The sequence below is a fragment of the Rhinatrema bivittatum genome, chromosome 7 (genome assembly GCF_901001135.1).
Source record: "Rhinatrema bivittatum chromosome 7, aRhiBiv1.1, whole genome shotgun sequence".
Taxonomy (NCBI): Eukaryota; Metazoa; Chordata; class Amphibia; order Gymnophiona; family Rhinatrematidae; genus Rhinatrema; species Rhinatrema bivittatum.
The window spans coordinates 107,056,899-107,084,742 of NC_042621.1; the positions used below are offsets into that span (position 1 = coordinate 107,056,899).

A 27,844-nucleotide genomic window follows, 5' to 3' on the forward strand; every position below is an offset into this window, starting at 1 on the left:
TCCAAAAAGTACAGCAATTCCCATAGGGAGAGTTATGTCCACCATCTGCTGGAGACTGAGAAATACTGAAGGGCTGAGGTCACTGCAGGGGTGATTTCTCCTGCAATTGTGCAATGTCTCTTCCTTGAAACCTTTTACAGAACTGATTAGGGAATTTGGTATTTCTAACTCTTCGCTGTATACCTACTTTCAACTCCAGCAAGTGCTGGAGGGCTACCCTACCTCCAGGTGCTGAAGTGGGTGGAGGAGCAATTGTGTTCATATCATCAGCAGGAAAACATGTTTCAATGCTTTATAAAGGGATTCTTAACATAAAATTTGGTTTGGATGCAACAAGTGCCTGATAAACGGAACGTAGATCTAGGTTCTGATTTAGATGCTAGAGACTGGAAGAAGCTGTGGGGTTCAGTACATAAGGTGATAATTTGTCTGTGTACAGTGGCGTTAATGATTAGGATTCTGCATAGAACTTCTAAAGACTCCACTGGCTCTTTCTAAGTTTAGGTTAGAGAGCTCTAATCTCTGTTGAAGAGGATGTGACATGACTGGATCCTATCTACACACGTCTTGCAGAATGCACAACCTTTTTGGAGTAAGGTAGATCAATTTTTCATTCGATATTTTGCCTGCTCTGGGTCTGTTTGGATGTTCGTCAGATTCATCTATGCCTACTAAATAGAGACCTCTTGGAGTGCAGCTTTTGTTAGCTGCGCGTTTCACTATTGTGCTGCACTGGAATTCACCCCTCCCCCATTGCATTTTGCATTGACATCAATCCCCTAAAATTGCACTTATAGAAAAGCTACTCTATTTGGATAAAAGAAAAAAAATCTTCAGTATGAAAGAATTTGGTAATTTTATGGTTAGATGTTATAGTTTTCTCTTCCTGATATGTCTTTCTATAAGCTTTTTGTTAAAGTGACTTACCTGAAGATTTCTTATGCTTTCGTGCAATTTTGCAAAGGAAAATTAGTTCTTACCTGTTAATTTTCGTTCCTGTAGTACCACGGATCAGTCCATACCATGGGTTGAGCCTCCTGTCCAGCAGATGGAGACAGACCAAAACTGAAAGGGTATCCCATCTCAGGACAGAGCCTACCCTGCAGCCCTTCAGTATAACCATTGTCAAAGCAGAAAACATGAAGAGAAACAGTAAGGAATAAAGCAAGTAACAAGAGAACTCAAAATTTGAACAAGCGCAAACATTGACTGGACTCTGTAGATGGAAGCTCTTGCATGAATGTCCATGGTCATAAAGATGCTTCCGGTACCTCTTGAGTATCATCACATAAAAAAATCATTCAAAAACCTGCAGGAAAAGGAAAGAAACTTCGAGCGGACAGTAGAAAGTATAGGGAAGGGTGTCTGGACTGATCCGTGGTACTACAGGAACGAAAATTAACAGGTAAGAACTAATTTTCCTTTCCCTGTACGTACCCGGATCAGTCCAGACTGTGGGATGTACCAAAGCTTCCCTAAACAGGGTGGGACCGAAACAGTTCCGCTCCAAGCACCTGCCGACCAAAGGAACCAAAGACTGGCACTTGGATATCAAGGCGGTATGCAGAGACTTCCACGTAGCTGTCCTGCATATCTCCTGTGGAGAGACTGACTAACTCTCCGCCCAAGAAGTAGCTTGGGAACACAAGGAATGAGCCTTCGGGCCCTCTGGGACCGCTCGGCCCTGACAGATATAGGCCGACACGATCGCCTCCTTCAACCAGCGAGAAATCAGTTTTGGAGGCCTGTTTGCCCCGGTTGGGCCCACTCCATAAGACAAAGAGATGATCCGAAACTCGGAAGTCATTGGTTACCTGCAGATAACGCATGAGAATGCGCTTTACATCCAGATGGCGTAGATCATCCCCAACTGTACTTGCAAGATCCGTGGGAGAAAAAGTGGGAAGCTCCACCGACTGATTGACATGAAAGGCAGAAACAACCTTCGGCAAGAAAGAGGGTACAGTCTTGAGGGAGAGACACCCCCCCCCCCCCCCCCCCCCGAGTTCGAAAAACGTAGGAAGGGCTCCCGGCAAGACAATGCTTGGATCTCCGACACCCGCCTGGCGAAGCAAACAAAGACTAAAAACACCACCTTAAGCGTTAAATCCTTGAGGGTAGAGTGGCGGAGAGGCTCGAAGGGAGCAAGGCAGAGAGCCCGGAGGACCAAGTTAAGGCTCCACGAAGGGCAAGTGGAATGCATTGGTGGCCTCAAATGTTTAACTCCCTTGAGGAAACAGACAATATCTGGATGAGACGCAACCGCATAACCTTCAAAACTTCCCAAGAGAGAGCAGAGGGCAGAGACCTGTACCCGAAGCAAACCGAACGAGAGGCACTTAGAGAGACCGCGCTGGAGAAAAGAAAGAACCAGCGAAACCGGGGCCGAATGTGCCGAGACACCTGATTCCGCGCAGCAAGCTCGAAAACCTTCCAACCCAGACATAGGCGAGGGAAGTAGAAGTCTTGTGAGCACGCAGTATAGTGGAGATGACGTCTTCCCTATATCCCTTCTTCCTCAGTCTCCGCCGTTCAAAAGCCAGGCCGCTAGACAGAAGCAATCCGCCTGGTCAAAAAATATGGCGCCCTGCCGGAGCAGGTACGGAAGATGACCGAGATGAAGAGGGCCGTCCGTCGACAGGTTTATGAGATCCGCGAACCATGGTCTGCGGGGCCACTCGGGAGCTATGAGAATGACCAGACTCCGGTGGAGCTCTATCCTTCTGAGCACCTTGCCCACCAGGGGCCACGGAGGAAACACGTACAGAAGGACGTTGCATGGCCAGGGAAGGACTAGCACATCTTCTCCTTCCAAACAATGCTCCCTCCTCCGGCTGAAGAACCTGGGAGCTTTGGCGTTGTCCAAGGTGGCATCAGGTCCAGGTGAGGAGGACCCCCACCTGTTGACAATCAGTTCCATTGCCTTGTCGGACAACTCCCACTTGGTGGGGTCGAGCTGCTGGTGACTCAAAAAAATCTGCTTGAACATTCTCCTTGCCCGCAATGTGAGACACTGCTAAGCACTGCAGATGGCGCTCCGCCCAAGCGAAGAGCTGGCTGGCCTCGAGGGCCACCAGGCGACTCCTGGTGCCCCCCTGGCGATTGATGTACGCCACCGTGGTAGAGTTGACCGAAGGTACCCGAACTGCTCTTCGGCAAAGCAGGGGGAGAAAAGCTTGAAGAGCCAGATGGACCGCCCGAGCCTCCAGGCGATTGATGTGCCAGCGGGATTGGGCAGGGGACCAGAGGCTGGCATCCATCGTGACTACAATCCATTGCAGAGTCTGAAGGGATATTCCTTTCAGAAGGTGCTTGAGCGATAGCCACCAACGTATGTCTCTGATGGAAGAGTCGGAGAGAGGCAGCTGCGCTTGAAACAGTTCCGACACCGATTTCCAGCGGAAGAGCAAAGCTTTCTGTAAAGGACGCATATGCACAAAAGCCCAGGGGACCAAGACGTTCGTAGAAGCCATGGTCCCCAGAACCTGTAAGTAGTCCCACGCCATGGGGAGAGGCATGGAAAGGAAGTTTCGGACTTGATCCCTAGGAATTCCAGGACCTGGGAAGGTCGGAGATTGCTCTTGAAAAAATCGACTATCCACCTCAGGGACGCGAGGAGAGCAAGGATCCGGTCCACTGCTAGCTTGCATGAGGTCTCTGACTTGGCTCACACTAGCCAGTCATCTAGATAAGGGTGGACTAGGACTCCATCCCGCCGGAGGGCGACTGCCACCACCACTTTGGTAAAAGTGCGTGGTGCCGTGACCAGACCGAAGGGGAGAGCCCGGAACTGGAAATGTTGGCCCAAGATGTGGAACTGAAGATACCTCTGCTGTTCAGCACGGATCGGAATGTGTAGGTAGGCTTCCGTCAAGTCGAGAGAGGCCAGAAATTATCCGGGATGAACAGCCGCTATAACTGCCCTCAGGGTTTCCATCTGAAAATGGTGCACTTTGAAGGCTCGGTTGACCCTCTTGAGGTCCAAGATGGGGCGGAAGGAGTCATCCTTTTCTGGAACCACGAAGTAAATAGAATACTGGCTGGCGCCCTGTTCCCCACAGGAACAGGAATTATAGCCCCCAGCCCCTGGAGTCTAGCAAGAATCTGACATACAGCAGCCCGTTTCCGATGACCGCACGGGGAGACCATGTACAGATCAGTCAGGTCCCGAGCAAATTCTAAAGCGTAGCCTCTCTCGATTATCTCGAGGACCCACTGCTCCAAGAACAGGACAGCCGACCACCTAAGTTTGGAACGGAGGAATAGGCCGACCGAATCTCAATGAGAAGCGGGCTTGGACGCGGGGCACTGTGGATTACCATCACGGAAGGCACGGTGCCCTCGAGAGGATGGAGCCCAGGACTGAGACCTGGAGGAATTTCCTCTACAGAAGGTGCCCCGCGCCCTGGGATTATATCTCTGCTGACCCCTGAAGCGGGTGCGAGTAGGGAAGAAGTTCTCGCTTGTTTTGGGCGATCCTCAGGTAGTTTGTGGACCTTGTTCTCACCCAAGGATTTAATAAGCTGTTTCAGGTCCTCGCCAAAAAGTAACTTACCTTTGAAGGGGAGCGTCCCAGCTGCGCCTTGGAAGACGAGTCGGCCGCCCAATTACGGAGCCAGAGGAGCAGTCTGGCAGAGACCGCGGAAGCCATCGCTTTTGCCTGGACCCAGAACATGTAAAGGGCATCCGCCCCATACGCTATAGTGACTTACAACCTTTCAGTCTGCTCTGCCTCTGCAGATGTGAGGTCCTGGGTGCTGAGTAATTCTAGCTTGCAGTCTTGGACATCCCTTAGGGCCGTAGCACCCACCACCAGGATTGGTGGTGTGTTTAGTAACTGCAGTCCCAGAGGAATCCACCTTGGGCATTTTCAGCATGTCTAAGCACTCCTCCGAGAGAGGATAAAGCTTCTCCATAGCTGTACCGACGCGGAGCCCTGCATCGGGAGCCTCCCACTCCCTAAGGAGCATTAGCCGATGCATCGGATGGAAGGGGAAAGTGCATGGAAGAGACCCGACTCCCTCCAGGACCGGGTCCGCGCAAGCTGGCATTGCGGCCAAAAACTCGTCCACTGCGGGGCACTCTATCCCCAGCTCCTGAGAAATAAAAGGGATAAGTGGCTCCAGTTCTTCCCTTCTGAATAGACTTAGAATCCTGGGGTCATCCCCCTCCAGAGGGGGGGGGGGAGTTTCAACAAAATCCTGATCTGGGTCCTGGTCCGGGGCACCCAAGGGAGCGGGGGGTCTGGGGGAGTGGGGACCCCCGGGACCACCCGCACTTGGACAGGCCCCTGCGCATCAGCAATCCAAAGAATTTTAGGGAGAGGAGGGGGGTCCGCCTCTTCTTGCAGTCTGGCTAAATAAGATTTGTGCATTAAAAGCACAAATTCTGAAGAAAAACGAGGCCTGGAATCTCTGGGGGGGGGGGGGGGGGGGGGGGGAATCTAAAAAAATCTGGGTCCTGTGAGTCCTGACACCCTGAAATAGCAACATCTGAAAAACCCAAATGTCTGCCATTCCCGCGGTTTGTCGGCCCGGGAACAGTGCGGCCATGCACTTGTGCGGCCTTGCTCGGGCTCCGGAGATCGCAGCCGCGAAAGTCCCCCCCCCCCCCCCCGGCAAACACTTAAAGCAGAGCCCTTCTCTAGAGAGACGGAGCGAAGAATCCCCGCAGGCAAGGCAGAGGAGAGCACGGCATGACCCCAATGCAGAGGAGGAGCAGTAATTAAAATCAGCTGTGCTGCCCGGCTGAGGGAGCGGAGGCAGGAGACTGAACTCTGCACGCTCCCAACTCTCACAAAAGGCTGCCAAGTGTTTAGTTTCACTTTGATTGTTATTTCTTTTTTTTTTTTTTTTAAACTTAGACAGTGCAGAGGAAAACCTGTCCCTGCAGGCAGCTCCAGGGGATAAGCGTCTCGGTAGAAGAGAGATAGAGAGAGAGAAAGAGGCTGTACAGGGGGAGTGACCTGCACCACCAATTTCACCCCACAGCCGAGGAACACCGGGAATACAGAGCCTAGGCTATATTACACAAGGGGCAAAGCCCCCCTAGGCACCCCCAAGAGCGAGGAGACAAACTGTCTCCTGTATGTAAATCAACAGAGTCGAAAAACTTTTTTTTTAAATGATAGATACTTGCTTGATCCAATAAGTTTAAAGAAGAAAGAAAGCCCCAAAACAGGGGCTAAGCAAAAGAAACAGGGAACTGGAGGGTGAGCTGTTGCATCTGCTGGAGACACAAATACTGGAGGGCTGCAGGGTAGGCTCTGTCCTGATATAGGATACCCTTTCAGTTTTAGTCAGTCGCCATTTGCTGGGCAGGAGGCTCAACCCACGGTCTGGACTGATCTGGGTATGTACAGGGAAAGTAAATTTGTCCACACCTTTTGTTAACAAAAGAGTTTTAAAAACACAGATGACCCTGCACTGTTTTGCACTGAAACTTGGCAGTGAAGCACTTGACCGTGCCATGACTTTTCTTAGATCACTTCCCATTCTGTCTCTTTCTTCAGGAGCATCCAACTCTGTTGCAGTCTCAAATAAATTAAAAAAAAAATAGAACTATTTCTGAGAAATGTCTGTGTGAACAAGTAGCTGTAAGCTTTACAAAAAACTGACAAAACATGGGCTGGTACATGGACCTACTATGTTATGTTCTTCGTAATTAGAGAAGTTAGTAAGTCTTATTGTACAAGACATTCATTCTGTGCAATCTGAGGTGCTTGGATTTGCAACCCTCCTCTGTATTGATTCACATATCCAATTAATGTTTATATGAATCACTGTAGCCCCTGTTCCACCTGGACCTCATCACATGTACTGCCTCACCTGATCTGCATATTTCAATTTGAGGCAAGAGATGACCTGGCCTTCCAGTTCTGCATCATCCTTTGCTGTATTCAGGATATGCTGGCAGAATTTGGGAATATCAGCTTTGCAGGCTTTACTCAGTGCTGGATTAAATCTGTAATCTGCAACCAAAAGGGAGACAAAGAATAAGTTGCACATCAGAAGGTTTAAAAAAAAATCTTGCTACAAAAACAGAGGGGCAAAGATAAGACCTTTCCAACACTTAAATTTTACCTGGCTTTTAACCATTTAATTTCCTGCAAATATCTTTCATATTACATGAATGTTCAGAGCAGGGGTTCTCAACTCAGACCTCAGGACAGACCTAGCCAGTCAGGTTTTCAGGATATCCACAATGAATATGCAGGAAACAGATCTGTAATGGAGGCAGTGCATGCAAATCTATCTCATGCATATTCCTGAAAACTTGACTGGCTAGATGTGTCCTGAGGAATGGGTTGAGAACCATTGGCTCAGAAATTCTGTCAAATTTTATGACTAAAAGTATCCAATAGCAGAATAAAAACTGGCTAGGCAGCCTAGGATGCTTCAGTGTCACTGCACGACATGGTACTTAATCAACTTACTTGCATGTATATATACATCCTGAGGCACAAAGTTTAACACTGTAGATGATGGCCGAAAGACCAATCGGCCTATTCAGTTGCTAAATTATTCCTATCTACACTGCTAAGGCTATTTCCCAACTGATAGCCATAAAGCGTGACTGCTTGGAAGTTATTACTCCTTATCCATCATCTTACTTTGATTTATAATTGCAAGATTTCCTACAGAGTTCATTCATAGCCCCCTGTCTTCCTAGGTCTAACCTCTAATCACTGTAATAATCTAAATAGCTACCAATAATGGTGTGGCTGTTCCTTGAACATTTGGCTTCTTATGACTTGGGACTTTTCTAGATGGTATCCCATAATTATCAACTTGTTGTGAAGTTGCAGCTTTAGTTAAATATTTGCAATTTTAATATTACCAATAATCCTATCACATAACATTTTAACATTATCAATAATCATATCAACACTTGAAGAAGGTGTTTGGGGTTGCCAAACACCTTTAAGTCCTAGTTAGTTATCCCTCACCTCTACACTCTGTCAAGGGGTCGATAAGGATCCAGTCTAACCACTCTCAGAGCTTCCAGAAAACATCTCCATCAAAAGACCTTCCCTACTCCAGATTTCTAGACAAGCTGGGAAAAGAACCAATATTCGACCAAACATATTTGCTTTCCTTCAATTTCTGGAAATACCAGCCAACCCAGAAGCCATTCCCGTTCATAACATCTATACAAATTACAATGCAAACTGTAAAAACTATTCCATTGAACCCAGTTATAAGAAAACTAGATCTCAATTTACAGTACAAAAATCTCCAGGATTTGGTAAAATCCCCAATTGGTAAAACAGTTTTAAAATAGGAAAAAATAGAGAAATTACTGACCTGATAATTTTGTTTTCCTTAGTGTAGACAGATGGACTCAGGACCAAAGGGAATTGTGCTCTCCTGATAGTAGATGGGGGACGTAGTCAGATTTCAAAGCCGACACCAGCCTACATATACCTGTGTAGCGGGCTTAAGTATGGTCTTCGAAAAGCCAGTGTGGATATATGTTGCTTAATACTTGATTACACTTGATTAACTTTTAACTGGTTCAACTGATAATATATTTATTTATTTTATGGCTTTTATATACAGATAACCGTTTGAACATCGTATCGGTTTACAATAAACAGTAACATTTACATAGAACAATTGTTGAGATAAATTGTTAACAGGAGAGAATTACATAAAGCGGACAGGGGTAAGAAAGGGTTAACAGGATAGCATTAACATATTAGGGTTGGATTATGTACAAATGATAGCATATTTATGTTGTTAGGAGGGAAATGAATGAATAAAGCATTCATAAAATAACACAACTATGTATAAAAGTTAATATATATAATTAACAGGTGGTAATTAACTCAGATGGCCTGAGAGCAATGCAAAGTTAGGGGTTCGTCAATTAACACAGATGGCCTGTGGGTAATGCAAAGATAGGGGTTAGTCAAAGGCCTGTTTGAAAAGTCATGTTTTTAATTTCTTTTTTAATGTTTGTGTTGATGGTTCTATGCAGAGGTCAGGGGACATGGCGTTCCAGAGTGATGGCCCTGCTATTGAGAAGCCTCGATTTCTTGTCGAGGAGAGGTGTGAGTTTAGGAGAGGGTGTGGGGATTGTTCCTTGGTAAGCAGATCTGGTGGTCTGTTGGAAGAATGGAAGTGTAGAGAGTCTTGTAGCCAAGTATGTCTTCATTGAATAGTGTTTTGGGCATAAGAGATAGGGTTTTGTATTAAATTCTCGAAGAGATAGGGAGCCAGTGTAGGTTTTGTTTTTTTGTTTTGTTTTTTTTAGAGTGGGGGTAATGTGGTCTTTCTTCCGTGTGTTAGTGAGAATTCTAGCTGTGGCATTCTGTAGTAGTTGTAGAGGTTTGATGGTGGAGGCTGGAAGGCCTAAGAAGAGGGCGTTGCAATAATCAATTTTGGAAAAGATGATGGTCTGTAGGTCAGTTCGAAAGTCATTCACATGTAGGAAGGGTCTTAATTTCTTTAGTATGAGGAGCTTGAAGTAGCAGTCTTTTAATGTGTGTTTAATGAAGGTTTTTAAGTTCAATTGGTCGTCAAAAGTAACGCCTAGATTTCGTGCTTGAGTTGCATGGAGTTTGGTGGGGGGGGGGGGGGGGGGGGGGGGGGCAGCACGTTGGGTTCATGAGAGAAATGGGGGAGGTATTGGGAGTTATGATGAGTATTACTGTTTTGTTGGTGTTTAGAGCTAGATTCATGTTTGTGAGGAGGTGTTTGGATTGAGGCTGTCATCACAAATCTTGAGGACCTTAGGTATGGAGTCAGTGATGGATATGAGAATTTGGACATAGTCTGCGTATAAGTAATGGGTGATGCCTAAGTTTGTTAGGAGATTGCAGAGGGGAAGCAAGTAGATACTGAAGAGGGTAGAGGATAAGGCGGAACCTTGGGGAACATCACGGTTTAGTATGATTGGACCAGATTCGTTATTTCCCAGTTTGACTTTGAATTGTCTGTTTTCCAAGTAAGATTTAAGCCAGAGCAGTGCTGTTCCCGTAATGCCGATGTCAGCGAGTATTTTCAGAAGTATTTTGTGGTTGATGGTGTCGAAGGCAGATGAAATGTCAAGCACTGCTAGGAGGTGGGATTAACCCTTGTCCATACCTTTAAGGATGGTGTCGGTTAGCGATATTAGGAGAGTTTCTGTGCTGTAGTGTTTACGGAACCCGAATTGTGATGGGGACAGTATTTTGTGGTTGTCCAGGTATTCAGAAAGTCGGAGATTGACTAATTTTGGCTATAAGAGGCAGGTTTGAGATGAGTCTGAAATTGGAGAGGTCATTGTGGTCAAGGTTGGGTTTCTTGAGTATAGGTTTGACCACAGCTTGTTTTAGGGTTAATGGGATGCAGCCTTGTGTGAGGGAGCAATTGATGATTTCAGCTAGGGGTCTTGCTATTATGTTTGGTATGGTTAGTAGGAGTTTAGTGGGAATGGTGTCAGATGGGTGGGAGGAGGGTTTGATTTTCTATCAGTTGAACCAGTTCAAAGTTAATCAAGTGTAATCAAGTATTAAGCAACATATCTTGTGGATGACCCTGCCCAGTAGTGGCCAGGGTGGGAAGGCATACAGGAGGCTTTCCTCCGGCCAGCACTGGACAAGAGCATCGATTCCCTGAGATTGCGGTTCTCGTCTGCGGCTGAAGAATCTGGGGACCTGGGCATTGCGACAAGTTGCTAGTAAGTCCATGGCTGGGAGACTCCATTGATTTACTATTAGCTGGAAGGCTGTGTCTGCCAGCGACCATTCCCCCGGGTCTAGGCTCTCTCTGCTGAGGTAGTCCGCAGAGATGTTGTCTTTTCCCGCGATGTGGGAGGCAGAGATGTCTTGTAGATTTATTTCCGCCCACTCCATGAGGGGGTCTATTTCCAGAGACACCTGCTGGCTCTTGGTTCCACCCTGGCGGTTGATGTAGGCAACGGTCGTTGCGTTGTCCAACATGACTGATGGACTTGCCTCGTAGTCTGTGGCTGAATCGTAGGCAGGCTAATGTGACCGCTCAAGCTTCCAGGCAGTTTATGTTCCATCCCGCCTCCTCCTTGCCCCTGGGCCGTCAGTTCCTGACGGTGGGCTCCGCACCCTCGCAGGCTCATGTCCGTGGTGAGCAAGATCCACTTCGATGCAGATAGGTTTACGCCTCTGCTTAGGTGTTCTTCCTGTAGCCACCATTGAAGCTGCTCCCGAATCTCTGTCAGTAGCTGGAGGCGGTTTGAGTAGTTCTGGGACACTGGGTTCCATCGTGACAGTAGGAAACATTGTAGCGGCCGCATATGGGTCCTTACCCACAGAACAACTTCCAGAGTTGATGTCATGAGGCCAAGGACTTGAAGGTAGTCCCATACCTTGGGGCGGACAGAGGTCAACAGTTTTTTATAATTGACCCATCAGCTTCCTTCTCCGTGGAGGGGGGAAGGTAGACCTTGTTCTGTTTGGTATCGAACCAGACTCCCAGGTATTCTAGTGACTGGGAGGGCTGTAGACAGCTCTTGGCTGTGTTCACGACCCACCCGAGTTCTTGTAGTAGATTCTTAACTCTGGGGGTCGCGTGGCGACTCTCCTCCGGAGACTTTGCTCTGATCAACCAATTGTCCAAATAAGGATGTACCAGGACTCCTTTCCTCAGTGCTGCCGCCACTACCACCATGATTTTGGTGAAGGTTCTGGGAGTGGTGGCTAGTCCAAAGGGTAAGTCCCTGAATTAATAATGATGGCCCAGTATCGAAAATCGCAGGAAGCGCTGGTGATGTTGATGGACTGGGATGCGAAGGTAGGCTTCGGATAAGTCCAGGGAGGTTAAAAGTTCTCCCAGTTGTACCGCCATAACGGAGTGTAGGGTTTCCATGCGAAAGTGTGGTACCTTCAAGGTAACGGTTGACGGTCTTGATGTCCAAGATGGGCCGGAATGTTCCTTTTTTCTTGGGAACGATAAAATAGATGGAACAGTGGCCAGTATATTGTTAAAGCGAGGGCATCGGAGCTATTGCCTTCAGGCTGAGTAGTCTTGCTAGTGTGGTTTCCACTGCCAGTTTCTTGGAGTGGGAGTGACACGGTGATCTCATAAATTTGTCTGGGGGGATGCTTTGGAATTCCAGAGAGTTCCCTCCTCGGATGATAGTTAGGACCCACTTGTACAAAGTTCTCTCGACCCATCTTTGGTAGAATAGGGTAAGTCTGCCTCCTATATCTTCTTCCTGTGGATGGGTCTGCGTCTTCTCATGGTGGGGTACGGCCGGGGCCTGTCCCTAAGCTTGCTCCTCTCTTAATATGCCTGTTCCAAAAGGACTGAGACCTTCCTGAAGGACGAGGTGCTTGGGACTGTGTATTCTTGTAAGGTTTAAAGCGCTGCGATCCTCTGCCCTTGGTTCTTCTGAGGGAGGAGCGCTGATATGTTCTTTTGTTCCTGTCTTCAGGTAATCGAGGTACTGGACATTCATCCCATTTGTTAGCTAATTTCTCCAGTTCGCTCCTGAACAGGAGGGATCCTTTAAAAGGCATTTTTGTAAGGTTCACTTTGGAAGTCGCGTCAGCTTACCAAATCCAGAGCCATAATTGTCTTCTTGCCGCCACTGCGGTGGTGACACCCCTGGATGAGATGCGCATGAGGTCTGCGGTAGCATCGGTGAAGGAGACCGCAAGCTCCATCGCTTCTCCGGGCATGGTTGCATCTCTGGCGAGGATCAAACAGGAACGTGCCCACTAATGTGCAGCAGGAAGTAATTTGTAGTGTCGATACATCAAAGAACTGCTTAAGGATGGCTTCCAGCCTTCTATCCTGGGCGTCCTTCAGTGCCGCTCCTCCCTCTACCGGGATTGTAGTGCATTTTGAGACTGCACAGATCATAGCATCCACTTTGGGGAAACGTAGAAGTTCCTTAGCCGTGGGTTCCAGCGGGTATAGGGCTTCTAGTGCCGTCCCCCCTTTGAAAGTGGCCTCTGGAGCATTCCATTCCAGGTCAATCAGTTCCTTCATGGGCTCCAGCATAGGAAAATAGCATGAGGCCTAACGGAGGTAACACAAACGAGGGATTCTTCTTTGGTTCCACTGTGGGCTCCATGCCTGCAAGGCCCAGTGTCTTCATAGTCTGGGACTCTAGGGTTGGTAATTCGTCCTTATGGAAGAATTGGAGCATTGTTTGGTATGGCTTCATCCCTGGGGGAAGTTCTCCTTCTTCCAGGGAGTCTGTTTCGTCCTCTGAGGTATCTGGATCCCCATCAGAGAGGCTCGGTTAGGAAAGGCATGTCTCGAGAAGCCCAGGAGCTGCTGGGAAGGGCTTGTGCTTCCGGCCGGGTTTGAGTCAGGTGGGCAGCAGGGGCTGGTTGTGCCTAGACAAAGGTTTGCAGCCCTTTGAAAAATTCTACCCAAGAGAAGGTTCCTGGGTCCATGTTGATCCCAGGAGGAGTTGTAGTGGTAGCCCCAGAGGAATTTTCCTGTGGGGGCGCAGAGTTGGAAATACTTAGATCCTGGATGCCATCATCAGTGGTTCCGGATCCCTCTCCTGGCTGTAGAGGGTCTTGATTCAGTTCACCCTGGTTCTGTTTGCACTGTTGGCACAGGAGGGATTCCAATCCAGGCTGCGCGGGGCTTTTAAGTGGCAGGCTGGGCAAAGGAAAGGGCCCTTGGCTTTCTTGGATGGCAGTGCCATAGTTTGTGCACTTTAGGGCTTAAAAACTTGCCCGCGCGTTTTACGCATGGATGCGCTTGGTTGTACGAAGTGCACACAAGTTATGCGTGCAGGCAATGGAGTTTGTGCGCGCGCCACAGTTATGCGCCTAGTTGTGCATGTCGCTGTACGCACAACCCAGATGTGCGCCCCGCTGTGTGCTCACTCCATAGATGAACGTTTAAGTTAGGCGCTTCGAGCCTCCACCCTGCCCCACACCTACCGCCGGTCAAGGGAGGAAAATGGTGCCGACGTCCCCGAAGGCAAGATGGCGACCCCCCCCCCCCCCCCGAGGGTCTCCACGTGTGTGGACTCCTATTACCGAATTGGGGACTGCCCAAGGAGGGCTGTACAACCCAATTTTAAAGCCTCGTCTGAGGAAGTACAGTATGGCTATTTGAGCCTTGGAGACCGGAGCCTTAGAAGTAAAGGTTTCTACCTTACCTGGTTTCGGCGCTTACCTGTCATGTGCCGGCGATCTCCAGTTGTGGGGGGAGAGGGAAATACCTTCACCGCCGCGCTCAAATCTGCACCCGCTGCCTTTCAGCCACCCTGGGGGTTAAATCCACACCGGGATTCAGCCGTTGGACCAAGGCTCACCTCTGAGGGATATCGAGAATCAACCTCAGGAAAGTCTCGACTGGAGAAGGGACCATTTGGTTTCACTGCAGGAGAAGTGGGGCTCTCTTAAGGTAAATTTCCTCTTTCTTTCTTGCTGTAAATGTAACACTATTCTGTTTGGGATAGTGCCTGCAAATGCTATGGAGACTGAGAAATACTGAAGAGCTAAGCACGCTGCACGGGTATATGTAGGCCAATGTCAGCTTTGAAATCTGACTCAGTCTCCCATCTGCTATCAGGAGAGCACAATACCCATTGGTCCTGAGTCCTCCTGGCTACACGCTAGGAAAGAGATTTTCACCCACCAATTCTAAAATCAGGGAAGCAAACCAATTTGGCAGGGCAAACCAATTTGGCAGGGCAGGGCAGTGCAAACCAATTTGGCAGTGAAGGGAAGCAAACCAATTTGGCAGTGCAATAATAATGGGAGATTTCAAGTACCCCAATACTGACTGGGTAAATGTAACATCAGGACATGCTAGAGACAAAGTTCCTGGATGTAATAAACGACTGCTTCATGGAGCAGTTGGTTCAGGAACCAACAAGAGTGGGAGCTATTTTAGATTTAATTCTTAGTGGAACGCAAGATTTGGTGAGAGAAGTAACGGTGGTGGGACCACTTGGCAACAGTGATCATAATATGATCAAATTTAAACTAATAACTGGAAGGGGGACAATAAGTAAATCTGCAGCTTTAAACACCAAACTTTCAAAAGGAAAACTTTGATAAAATGAGGAAAATAGTTAGAAAAAAACTGAAAGGTGCAGCTGCAAAGGTTAAAAGTGTACAACAGGCTTGGACATTGTTTAAAAATACAATCCTAGAGGCGCAGTCCATATGTATTCCACACAAAGAAAGGTGGAAAGAAGGCAAAACGATTACAGTCATGGTTAAAAGGTGAGGTGAAAGAGGTTATTTTAGCCAAAAAAAGGTCTTCAAAAATTGGAAGAAGCATCCATCTGAATAAAATAGAATAAAACATAAGCATTGTCAAGTTAAGTGTAAACATTGATAAGACAAGCGAAAAGAGAATTTGAAATGAAGCTGGCCATAGAGGCAAAAACTCATAATAAAAACTTTAAAATATATCCGAAGCAAGAAACCTGTGAGGGAGTCGGTTGGACCATTAGATGATCAAGGGGTTAAAGGGGCTCTTAGAGAAGATAAGGCCATTGCAGAAAGACTAAATGAATTCTTCGCTTCCGTGTTTACTAATGTTGTACCATCTTCGGAACTGGTGTTGGGGAGACACCAGCTCCGGAGATGGTTTTCAGGGGTGATGAGTCAGATGAACTGAACGAAGTCACTGTGAACTGGGAAGATGCAGTAGGCCAGATTGACAAACTAAAGAGTAACAAATCACCTGGACCAGATGGTATGCATCCTAGGGTAATGAAGGAACTCAAAAATGAAATTTCTGATCTATTAGTTACAATTTGTAACCTTTCATTAAAATCATCCATTGTACCTGAAGACTGGAGAGTGGCCAATGTAACCCCAATATTTAAAAAAGGCTCCAGGGGCGATCCGGGTAACTATAGACCAGTGAGCCTGACTTCAGTGTCAGGAAAAATAGTGGAAACTATTCCCAAGATAAAAATCGTAGAGCATATAGAAAGACATGGTTTAATGGAACACAGTCAACATGGATTTACCCAAGGGAAGTCTTGCCTAACAAATCTGCTTCATTTTTTTGAAGGGGTTAATAAACATGTCGATAAAGGTGAACCGGTAGATGTAGTGTATTTGGATTTTCAGAAGGCGTTGACAAAGTCCCTGATGAGAGACTTCTAAGAAAATTAAAAAGTCATGGGATAGGAGGCGATGTCCTTTCGTGGATTATAAACTGGTTAAAAGACAGGAAACAGAGAGTAGGATTAAATGGACAATTTTCTCAGTGGAAAAGGGTAAACAGTGGAGTGCCTCAGGGATCTGTGCTTGGACCTGTGCTTTTCTATATATATATATATATATATATATATATATATATATATATATATATATATATATATATATATATATATATATATATATATATATATATATATATAAATAAATGATTCAGAAAGTAATGACAAGTGAGGTTATTAAATTTGCGGATGATACAAAATTATTCAGAATAGTTAAATCACAAGCGGACTGTGATACATTACAGGAGGACCTTGCAAGACTGGAAGATTGGGCATCCAAATGGCAGATGAAATTTAATGTGGACAAGTGCAAGGTGTTGCATATAGGGAAAAATAACCCTTGCTGTAGTTACATGATGTTAGGTTCCATATTAGGAGCTACCACCCAGGAAAAAGATCTAGGCATCATAGTGGATAATACTTTAAAATCGTCAGCTCAGTGTGCCTCAGCAGTCAAAAAAGCAAACAGAATGTTAGGAATTATTAAGAAGGGAATGGTTAATAAAACAAAAGATGTAATAATGCCTCTATAATCGCTCTATGGTGAGACTGCACTTTGAATACTGTGTACAATTCTGGTCGCCACATCTCAAAAAAGATATAGTTGCGATGGAGAAGGTACAGAGAAGGGCAACTAAAATGATAAAGGGGATGGAACAGCTCCCCTATGAGGAAAGGCTGAAGAGGTTAGGGCTGTTCAGCTTGGAGAAGAGACGGCTGAGGGGGGGATATAATAGAGGTCTTTAAGATCATGAAAGGTCTTGAACGAGTAGATGTGACTCGGTTATTTACACTTTCAAATAATAGAAGGACTAGGGGGCATTCCATGAAGTTAGCAAGTAGCACATTTAAGACTAATCAGAGAAAATTCTTTTTCACTCAATCCACAATAAAGCTCTGGAATTTGTTGCCAGAGGATGTGGTTAGTGCAGTTAGTGTAGCTGGGTTCAAAAAAGGTTTGGATAAGTTCTTGGAGGAGAAGTCCATTAATGGCTATTAATCAAGTTTATTTAGGGAATATCCACTGCTATTAATTGCATCAGTAGCACGCGATCTTCTTGGTGTTTGGGTAGTTGCCAGGTTCTTGTGGTCTGGTTTGGCCTCTGTTGGAAACGGGATGCTGGGCTTGATGGACCCTTGGTCTGACCCAGCATGGCAATTTCTTATGTTCTTACTGTCCATGCTTCATGCACAAGAATACTTCCAGGAGAAGACTGAGGACTGCTGGATAATTTTGTGAATAAAGTAATTCAAACCACCATACTTATTTCATGGATATATATCATATCATATCAATTCTACAATTGCGATGAATACCCTCAACCATTTCTGGCTGCAGAAGCCTGCGTACACCATCTATCTTTGACCTTCTCAATGCTATATCATGTACCTTAGCTTTTTCCATCAGAGCTCACTATATAGCTTAATGAAGAGCCAGTAAGTTTCTTGATGTCCATGACAGATTAGCAGTCATTTCCTGTCTGCAAGAGCATCTTCTCAGAGAAAAGCTCAAAAAAATTAGTCTCTCAACTTACAAAACAGCTTGGGCGCAGCCGATAAAAAAATAAACCTGATCGGAATCGGAACCAGACCCGATTCCGGTTCCAATTCACATCTCTATTACCGGTACCTCCTTTCTCTGCCTCTCAGATCTCGCACATGCACGTCTGCGCCGCTTCACTGCAGTCCTCAGGAGCGAGATCTGAGAGGCAGAGAAGGAGGTACCGGTAATAGGATACAAGGGTGGGCCAGAGGGATACATTACCACTCATAGTCTTGGAGACAGGGAGGGCTGGGCAGGCAGGGAGAGCTGACCAATCCAAGCAGGATTTGTAATCAACCAGCCAATCGCCGGTAAGGTACATCGCTTGCCGTGATTGGCTGGTTGTTGTATACTGGGTACCACATACAGTATGGTTATGTAGTGACACAGAAGGGTAGTCTTATACGGCGAGTATATCCCAAACTCTATATTTTAACTGGAAAAGTTGGGGGTCGTCTTATACGCCGGAAAATACGGTAAGTAATTTCTCCATTTCCTAGCATGTAGCCAGAAGGACTTTGGCCCAATGAGATGTACAAAAGCTCTGCCCGATTGGGGCGTGAGGCTGCCCATAGTCTGATCAACACTGTCTGTGCAAAGGAAGCGTCCTCTCAAGCCTGTATGTCCAGGCGATAAAACCTGGAGCTGGTGTGCAAGGAGCACCACATCGCTGCCCAGCAAATATGCACAGGAGACAGCAGTCTGACCTCCGCCATGAGACCACTTGAGCTCTAGTGGAATGCAAACAGGTGGTCCATCTTTTGGACCAGTTCTGACACTTCCAGATACCACACTAAAAGCCTCTTGACATCCAAATGACGGAGGAGCAGATATTCCTCTGCATCCTTTTCCGAAAATGCCTAAACACCGAATCGCTCTATCTCTCACTGACACAATCCTCGTTAATCTGGAGAATAAACAATCTTACCTGCTCATTCTTTTGGATCTTTCCGCTGCATTTGATACGGTAAAACACTCTACTCTAATAGACCAACTAGCCAACATAGGGATCAAAGGCACAGCCCTTAGATGGTTCCATTCCTTCTTAAGCAACAGATACTACAAAGTAAGGATAAACAACAAAGAATCGCACCCAATCCTGACAGAGCAAGGAGTCCCACAAGGATCATCACTTTCACCCACCCTCTTCAATATCTACCTCCTCCCTCTCTGCCGTCTACTCTCAAACCTTAAGCTTACCCATTACCTCTATGCAGACGACATACAAATCCTCCTTCCGATCACAGAATCCCTTCAAAAAACCATCACGTACTGGAACGAATGCCTACAGCCCATCAAAAACCTACTCTCAAGCCTTAACTTAGTATTAAATGCTAATAAAACCGAAATGCTCATTGTCTCCCAGGATCCACGCACAATCTCTTCCAGCCTTTCTCTACCTAACACAAACAACTCGTTCTCATCTGATGTCAGAGACCTTGGAGCATGGCTAGATAATCATCTAAACCTAAAAAAGTTCGTAAACAATACTACAAAGGACTGCTTTTACAAACTGCAAGTCCTTAAAAAACTTAAACCCCTCCTTCACTTCTCCGACTTCAGGCTAGTACTGCAATCCATCATTCTTTCCAAGCTCGACTACTGCAACTCCCTGCTACTAGGTATTCCCGCCAACACTATCAAGCCATTACAGATGGTTCAGAATTCAGCGGCTAGAATTCTAACTAGCACTAACAAAAAAGACCATATCACCCCAATCCTTCGGAGCTTACATTGGCTCCCCATTAAACAAAGGATACTCTATAAGGTACTCACTATCATCCACAAAGCGACAAACAATCTAGCCCCCATCACATTAAGCTCTCAACTCCAACCGCACACTTCCTCCAGACCAATCAGAAGCGCATACAGAGGAACACTGCATGCTCCGCAAATAAAATCATCATTGAGCAAACGAGCGCTATCTTCAGCAGGCCCACCCCAGTGGAACACGCTTCCCCCAGATCTTAGACTAGAACCCAGTTATCAAGAATTCAAAAAAAGACTGAAAACTTTTCTCTTCCAACAAGCTTTCCCAGACGCTTAATCTTACTATGACTGACAGACTTCCATCCCTTAACTATGGACACTGTATAAAGTACTACTTTTAAGAATCTGCAACTGGACAATTATCTTTGAGCTCAAAAATTCACTTTATTTCATATATATATATTAGGCATTGCTTATATTTATATTTATTGCTACATTAAATAGTTATACTTCTTATATAAAATATTATATTTCTTTATTTATTACCAGTTAAAATATTATCACTTTATTTAGCACTATGTTAAATTGTCAACCAGTTATACTGTTCCATATGTTATACGGTTCCATGTAAAGCTCCGCTATCTGTTGAGCAGTTCTTCGTTTTATGTAAACCGGAGTGATTTGTAGTCCCTACTAGAACTTCGGTATATAAAAATTAAAAATAAATAAATAAATAAATAAATCCTTGAGTTTATCAAGGGATGGCAATGAAATGGACTGGTTCAAATGAAACTCAAACTACCTTGGGCAAGAAGGACGGAACAGTACGTAGCTGCAATACCTCTGCAGTCATCTGGAGGAAAGGCTCCCGGCATAACAATGCTTGCAGTTCAGAGATGCGATATGCTGAGCCCACCACCCCTTGGATGCCATACCAATATTGACATTAAAACAAATTGCACAGGTAATCTCACCCACAATTACTTTCATTAACAACAAATCGCAACATGAAGGTATTGCACCCGAAGTATTAGAACAAGCAATCAAGCCCATAATCAAAAAAAAGAATTTAGACCCCAAAGTACTTAATTACCGCCCAATCTCTAATCTACCATTCATAGCAAAATTAATTGAAAAGGTAGTTCTAAAGCAACTTACTGAGCACTTAGAAACCAAAGACATCCTATATCCCACAATTCGGTTTTAGAAAATATTTTAGCACAGAAACTCTGCTTCTTTCTTTATCAGAAACTGTTCTGAAAGGATTCGATAATGGACAGAAATATCTCCTTATTCTATTAGACCTCTCGGCAGTATTTGACACAGTTAACCACAAAAGTCTCATCCACAGACTGGTAGAAATTGGCCTAAACGGCAACATATTGAAATTGTTTACCTCCTATTTGAATAATAGATCCTACCAGGTTAACATTAACAATTCCTCATCTGATACAATATTGCTCAAAACAGGAGTGCCACAAGGTTCATCCCTATCAGCCACCCTCTTTAACATATATATGATTCCTCTATCACCTTCTGTCCAGACTTGGTTTAAATTATTACATTTATGCTGATGACATTCAGATTCTCATCCCAGTTACTGACATTTTGGAAAAAAACAAAATCACAGCCATGTATCTAAATATCATAAAAACTATTAACACAAATGAAACTCAGCCTAAATACTGACAAAACTGAAATTATCCTACTTGAAAGAAAAACTTCCTCTCACGAGCAAAACCCTAAAATGCCGTATGAAAACTGTTTAATCAGTCTTGGAGACAAAGTACGTGATCTAGGTGTTTGGACTGACCCGGAACTTAACTTTAAAAAACATACTGCAAATAAAATTAAAGAAGGCTAAAGCAAGCTACCATTATTGAACCTAAACAACTTTAGAACTGTGCTTCAATCTTTAGTATTTACAGGCATCAGTTACTGTAACTCTATTCTTCTTGGTCTTCCTCAATCAACAATTCGGCCTCTCCAGATATTACAAAAAACTCAGCTGCTAGTATTCTAACCGGATGTAAAAAAACAGGATCATATCACTCCCATATTGAAATCACTACACTGGCTACCCTTCGAGAAACGCATTCAATACAAAACTCTATGCATTTTACACACAGCAGTACATGGTGAGCAGATTGAATGGTTACATGCCACCATTCGGGTTCACACTCCACAGCGAAATCTGAGATCTGCAAACAAAGGATTACTCTCCATTCCCATCAGTCTCCTCAGCCAGACTCGCTGCAGTCAGGGACAGAGCACTAGCACTCGCAGGGCCCAAATTGTGGAACTAAGATTACAAAGCAATCTCAAATCATTAAAAAAAACAAACCTCAAAACCTGGTTATTTGAACAGGCCTATAAAGAAGGCATTGGTTAAACGTAGCCCATCTTGCCTATCACAACTATACTTATTTATTTTATTTATTTATTTATTTGTTATTTTTATTATACCGAGTTTCATGATAGGAATCACATCAACCCGGTTTACAATTAACAATGTGAGTAAAGGCAGAGAGTAACAAATTTGACAATTTTTATGATCATATCACTGTTTATTAGTTCTTATCCCATTTTAGATTTTAGTGATTTGATTACCTATGATATTAATAGTTTAAGTTTTTATTTCTTTTACACTATGTACTTATATTTTTTATTGTTTGAAGTATGAGCATACGTTCATTATTAATACACAAAAGGTTCTTAAATTTTGTTTCTTAATTTATTATATTTTATCTACTCTTGATTGTAATTTCCTTTATTGTTCTTTTTATAACAGTGATATCTTTGTTATAATACATTGAATTATCTGTAAACCGATGTGATGGCTATTCCAAACACCGATATATAAAAAAAACTTAATAGCTAGCTACCAGGAACACAGTTTTCAAAGTCAAAAAACACAAGGAAAGACTGCACAGTGACTGAAAAGAAGAAACTGCCAAAAATTCTAGCACTAAATTAAGATTCTACAAGGGAATCGGCAACCACACGGGAGGCCAAAGATGCTTCACTCTTCAGAAAACGAGCCATGTCCGGATGAGCCAACACAGAGACCCCATTCACTTCACCCCTGTAACAGGAGAAAGCTGCTACTTGCACCTTTAAAGAGTTAAGGGTCAAATCTTTATTCAAGCTGTCCTGAAAAAATTCCAGACTAAGTGGGATTTTGACTGCCTGAGGGGAGACACCACGCTCCTCGCACCAGGCCTCAAATACTCTCCAGACCCTCACTTACATTAGGGAGATGGAGGACTTCCATGCGCGGAGTAAGGTGATAATTACAGCTGCAGAATATCCCAGTTTCTTCAGGCGAGCCCTCTCAAGGGCCAGAGCATAAGACAGAATAGAGTCTGATCCTCATGAAGGACTGGTCCCTGCTGTAACAGGTCTCTGTGCGGTGGAAGGCGCACTGGTTTCTACCAGGAGCCTCCGCATGTCCACATACCATGGACGCCTGGGCCAATCCGGAGCTACTAACAGGATTATTCCCCTGTGGGGTTCAATTCTGCGAATGACCCTGTCCAGCAGGGGCCATGGAGGGAAGGTGTATATAAACTCGTCTTCCAGCCAGATCTGAATGAGAGCATCGACTCCCAGGGACCACGGATATCTTCTGCGACTGAAGAATCGAGGAACCTTCACATTGTGGGATGCGGCCAGCAGTTGATTGACAGGAGGACCCAACAATCTACTATCAGTTGAAATGCTTTGGCCAACAGTTCCCACTCTCCTGGATCCAGATTCTCCCTGCTTAGAAAGTCTGCTCTGATGTTGTCTTTTCCTGCTATGTGGGAGGCTGAGATCATCTGTAGATGTACTTCTGCCCACTCCATAAAGAGGTCTATCTCCTGTGACCCTTGCTGGCTCTTGGTTCCTCCCTGGCAATTGATGAAGGTCACAGTCATTATGTTGTCTGACATAACACAGACCGCCTGGCCCTGGAGGCTGTGCCTGAATTGTAAGTACATCAATCTGACTGCCCAAGCTTCCAGACAATTCATGTTCCAGAGGGCTTCTTCTTCTGTCCAACGTCCCTGGGCCTTCAGCTCCTGACAGTGGGCTTCTCAGCCCTGGAGTCTTGCATAAGTTGTGAGAAGCAGCCAGTTTGGTGAGGACAGGGACACATCCCTGCTCACATTAACTTCCTGTAACTGCAGTGCAAAGCAAAGAAACATTGGTGATTCTGTCAGATTGGAATATGTAGGTAGGCCTTGAATAGATCCAGGGAGGTGAGAAACTCTCCCAGTTGTACAGCCATTATCACAGAGCATAAGGTCTCCATGCAAAAATGAGTCACTCGCAAGTGATGCTTGATGCTCTTGAGGTCCAGGATGGGGCGAAAGGAACCTTCCTTCTTGGGTATGACCAAATAGATGGAACACCACCCCATATTTTCCTGGGGCACAGGTACTGGGGGACCACAGCCCTCATCCTGAGGCACCTTAGAAGTATAATCTCTACTGCCTGTTATGCGCTAAACACGCTTATGGTGCTTCTCCATGGGCACAAGAATACTGTACTTAGATTCTGTAGAAAGTATAATTTTTTATTGAGCAATAAAAATATTCTTGGGAGATGCTGGATGCCAGTTCTCTGACAAACTGACTAACCAGTATCTCGTAGTATACATGTACTGACCCTTCTTATATTGGTAAAATACAATACAGTACTAGGTCAGAAATTCTTAAGTTGCGTGACCACCTGGAGTATCATTTACATAGGTTGTCATGTCAACAGCATGATAGATTATCTCTAAATTACCCTGACCAGTTCTCCAAGTTGGGGCCCATTTACCATCACTTTAGATAATCCTTTGTTCTGTTAAAATCTTGCTGCTCAGGGAAATCTTCATATCTTAGGCTGTGTTTACAGATGCCCCTGTAATCAACATTCTAGCCTGAGTTTCTGACCGTTGCCTTCTGCTCTTGTGACCCTATAATTAGGCATCACAAATGGTCACCAGCTTCAACTGCTGTCCAAGTGTCCTTGGAATTCCTCCAGGTCAGGCTCAGTAGGGCATTTAAAGTTCACCTAGCCAGAAAGGCTAAGATAGCAGAGGATTCTGGGTCAGTTGCCGTCTCCATGTTGATCTCAAGCTCAGGCACACATATCATGCCTGCTTCTTGTGCTGAGAGTGCCAAGGAGACACCACGAATACATCCAGAGGAGTGTTGTGGAATTCCAGTGCACATCCTTCTCGTATGACCTCCAGTACACATTTGTTGAAAGTGATCTTGACCCACCATTGGTAAAAGAGACAGATAACCCCTAGATCCTCGTCCTGAACATGGGTCGGTAAAATCTCATTAGGGGGTTCGGGGCAAGCCTGAACCTGAATCTGCTCCTCTCCTGGGCTGCCGGGTATGAAATAGCTGGGACCTCATTGTCTGCCCCAGGAACTCCCAGCGTCTTCAGCGTCTGGGAAACCAGGGCTGGCAATTCATCTCTATGAAAGAGCCTTCTTCCAAGGAATCAGGATCCTCCTCTTAGTCTGTGCCATCCAGGTCCCTGCCAGGACCACCCCAACACTAGCCAATGCCTTATCACACTGGTTTGCTACCTTGAAATCATCAGACAATCATTCCAATAACTTTCCTGCTTTGTGGACATCAATATCTCCCCCTCTCCCATCCCCAATTGTATTTCTACCCCTCAAATGCTAAAGTCCACATTTTATAGTAAGGAAATTTAGTTGGCCAAATAGTCAACCACTCTTCTAGCTTTTTCATATCACTTCTCATTCTGTCTAGTTCATTGGATGCATTCACAATGAGGCAGATCTTAGTGACATCTGCAAATAGAAACTTTTCCACTTAACCCCTCCCCTATACTGCTCACAAAGGTATTAAACAGGACTGGCCCCACCATCTAAATTCACAACAGATCAGACAAATCTCAAAATTAAAAAAAAAAAAAAAGAAATCTTGATCCACAATTGCAAAAACAGACTCGTACCATGTTTGCAAATCTATACAATTTGTTTTTCACATTCAAAGAGTCCAAATATTTAAATGCAAAACTAATCCCCATATCAATCAGAAAGCTTGGCTCATGAGGAAAGAATCCACTCAAATACTAAAAGGTTTACAAAATTAGCATCAAAGTTCATAATCCACCTTTCTTGCAAATATATCAAACCTGAGTCTAGTTGCACAATCTCAACATTTTATTTTATGTCAGAGAGCAAGAACTGATCATTTCTCAGTCAATGCCAGACCTGCCTCCACAAACCATACCTGTGTTCTGAGTGATCTGGCGTTTTGTAATCATCTGTTTACATTTTGGGTCCATGGTTTCACTGTTCTTGTTCTGCTTCAAGCATATCAGTATGTTTTTGGAATCTGCTTCAGCACAGAATCTCTGTCAACAGAAATGGAAAGATTTATAATAGGCCAATGATTACAGCAATGGACTACAATTCAGAAGTTCAGGCTTCCAATTTACCACTGATTGTTTGACCCTAAGCAAATCACTGTGCCTCTGGGACCCACCTGAAAAGGTGTCTTTCTTCTAGCATTCTTGATGCAATATATGGTTCACACTGACACATGAGATGGGAGGATGATTGAACATATTTGGCATGCTCTTTAAGCATCTCTCCTCACACTTAGAATCAGGCTCATGTGGTACAGTGAGAAAGTAAATATGAATGCATAACCAACAGAGAAATCAGTGAGATGTTAGGGGTGGAGGCCAGGGACAAAATGAAGGGTCTCTGAAGATAAGAGTTCAATATAAATGTTTTCAGCGGTGGTTAGAGGCAAAATTATGTAAACTGATCAGTGCTATAGGGTATATGGTGAAAGAGTGAGTGTGGCAGACTATGCACAATTCTGGATACTCATTCAGTATATCAAATTTTCAGATTTTGTTTCCACACCAAGCATACAATTCCATTGATCTCTATCAAAAGCCCAAAAATATATTTCTCAGCACTCAAACTCTCCTTTGGCCTGCTCATAGCAGACGGGGAGCTTACCTTTTACCCAACTCCCTCAGTCTATGCAGATTATTATATAATATGTGCAAACACTTAAGGCCCAAAAGGGAGTTAGCCTGAAATAATGAAATCCGATCTCTCTCTCTGCATCAGAATTTTCAACTGGGATCCAAGTCCCAGATCTCAGCTTATTTATCCAACATAGCTACCCAGATAGATATTCTTCCCCCTGCCCCTCCTCCACTGTTTAGTGTCTGGTTGTTACAGCAACAGTCCTCTGGCCAGGAGCTGTGCACCAGAGCTTTTTCTGGAACACCAGCATGGGCTCTATGTTCGGCCACCAGGTGTCACCCTTGACACGACCATGCCTTCTTCTCCCATGGGCTGTCCCATGTCAACTGGCAGTGCAGAAGTCTGAAACTGGGAATCAGTTAGGGATCTTCCACATGGAAGTGTACGGAACCACCCCTTTTCTAAACACACTGCCCAGACTCTTATCCATTGATCTTCCACTTGGCCCACTGCAATCTTCCCCACATAGGTTGCTCACTGAACTGTCTTGATCATCTTTCTCCAGCATTGTTATTGACTATGTTACCCCTCTTCTCACGGCACTGCTTTAGGCTCCCCATCTGCTTCTGCATTCAGTTTAAAGCACTACTTCTCACTAGAAGGATATTCACTATGCAGCTGCATGCTACCTCCCCTCTCTCTCCCTATGCTCTTCCTCATGATCTCCGTTCATTAAGCAGGCCACTTTTATCTGTACCCTTTCTCCTCCATTGCTAATTCAAGACTGAACTTTCTGTCTTGCGGCTCTGTATGGCTGAACAGCCTTCTCAGATTGGTGACTTTAGCTCCTCTTCTCTGGCCGTGTTCAAGTCCTGCCCAAAAGCCTACTTTTTGAGACTGCTAGTAAATCCAGAAACCCTGATTATACCAAGATCTTAACCTTTCTGTAGTTGTGCTATAAAATTTTTTAGTATTAATTATAATTTTGATTTGTACCAAACAAAATCCCAGCATGCTTTATAATCATGACACCCTCAAACCCATAAGCAGTCTCATCTGGGGGGGCGGGGGGTAATCACAGATGCTTCTCAGAACAAGGGATTACACAGCACCATCAGAGTAATAGAGAATTAAGATGGATTTCGCTCAATTACAGTTGGATAAAGTACAAAGACATCCTGATTTGCCAAAAGTAAGAGTCAGATGCATGGAGGGGGCAACAGACAATCCGCCAAGATTCTCATGAATTGAAGTTCTATGTTCTGATCATGTGTCCAGACCTCACAGAAGGAAATAAACCAAGGACATCAATACCCTGAACCCGCCAAGATTCTCATGAATTGAAGTTCTATGTTCTGATCATGTGTCCAGACCTCACAGAAGGAAATAAACCAAGGACTTCAATACCCTGAACCCGCCAAGATTCTCATGAATTGAAGTTCTAT

At 44.9% G+C, this 27,844-nt stretch overlaps 1 protein-coding gene across 1 annotated transcript in view; it reads right to left on the reverse strand.

The window, feature by feature from the left end:
• GLG1 (golgi glycoprotein 1) overlaps positions 1-27,844 on the reverse strand; it is a 280,281-nt gene that overhangs the window by 55,900 nt on the left and 196,537 nt on the right. The window contains exons 20-21 of the mRNA XM_029608896.1: positions 25,684-25,807; positions 6,828-6,970 (exon numbers count right to left, since the gene is read on the reverse strand). Coding sequence (XP_029464756.1) covers positions 6,828-6,970; positions 25,684-25,807 — 267 coding nt within the window. The remainder of the gene's footprint in view (positions 1-6,827; positions 6,971-25,683; positions 25,808-27,844) is intronic.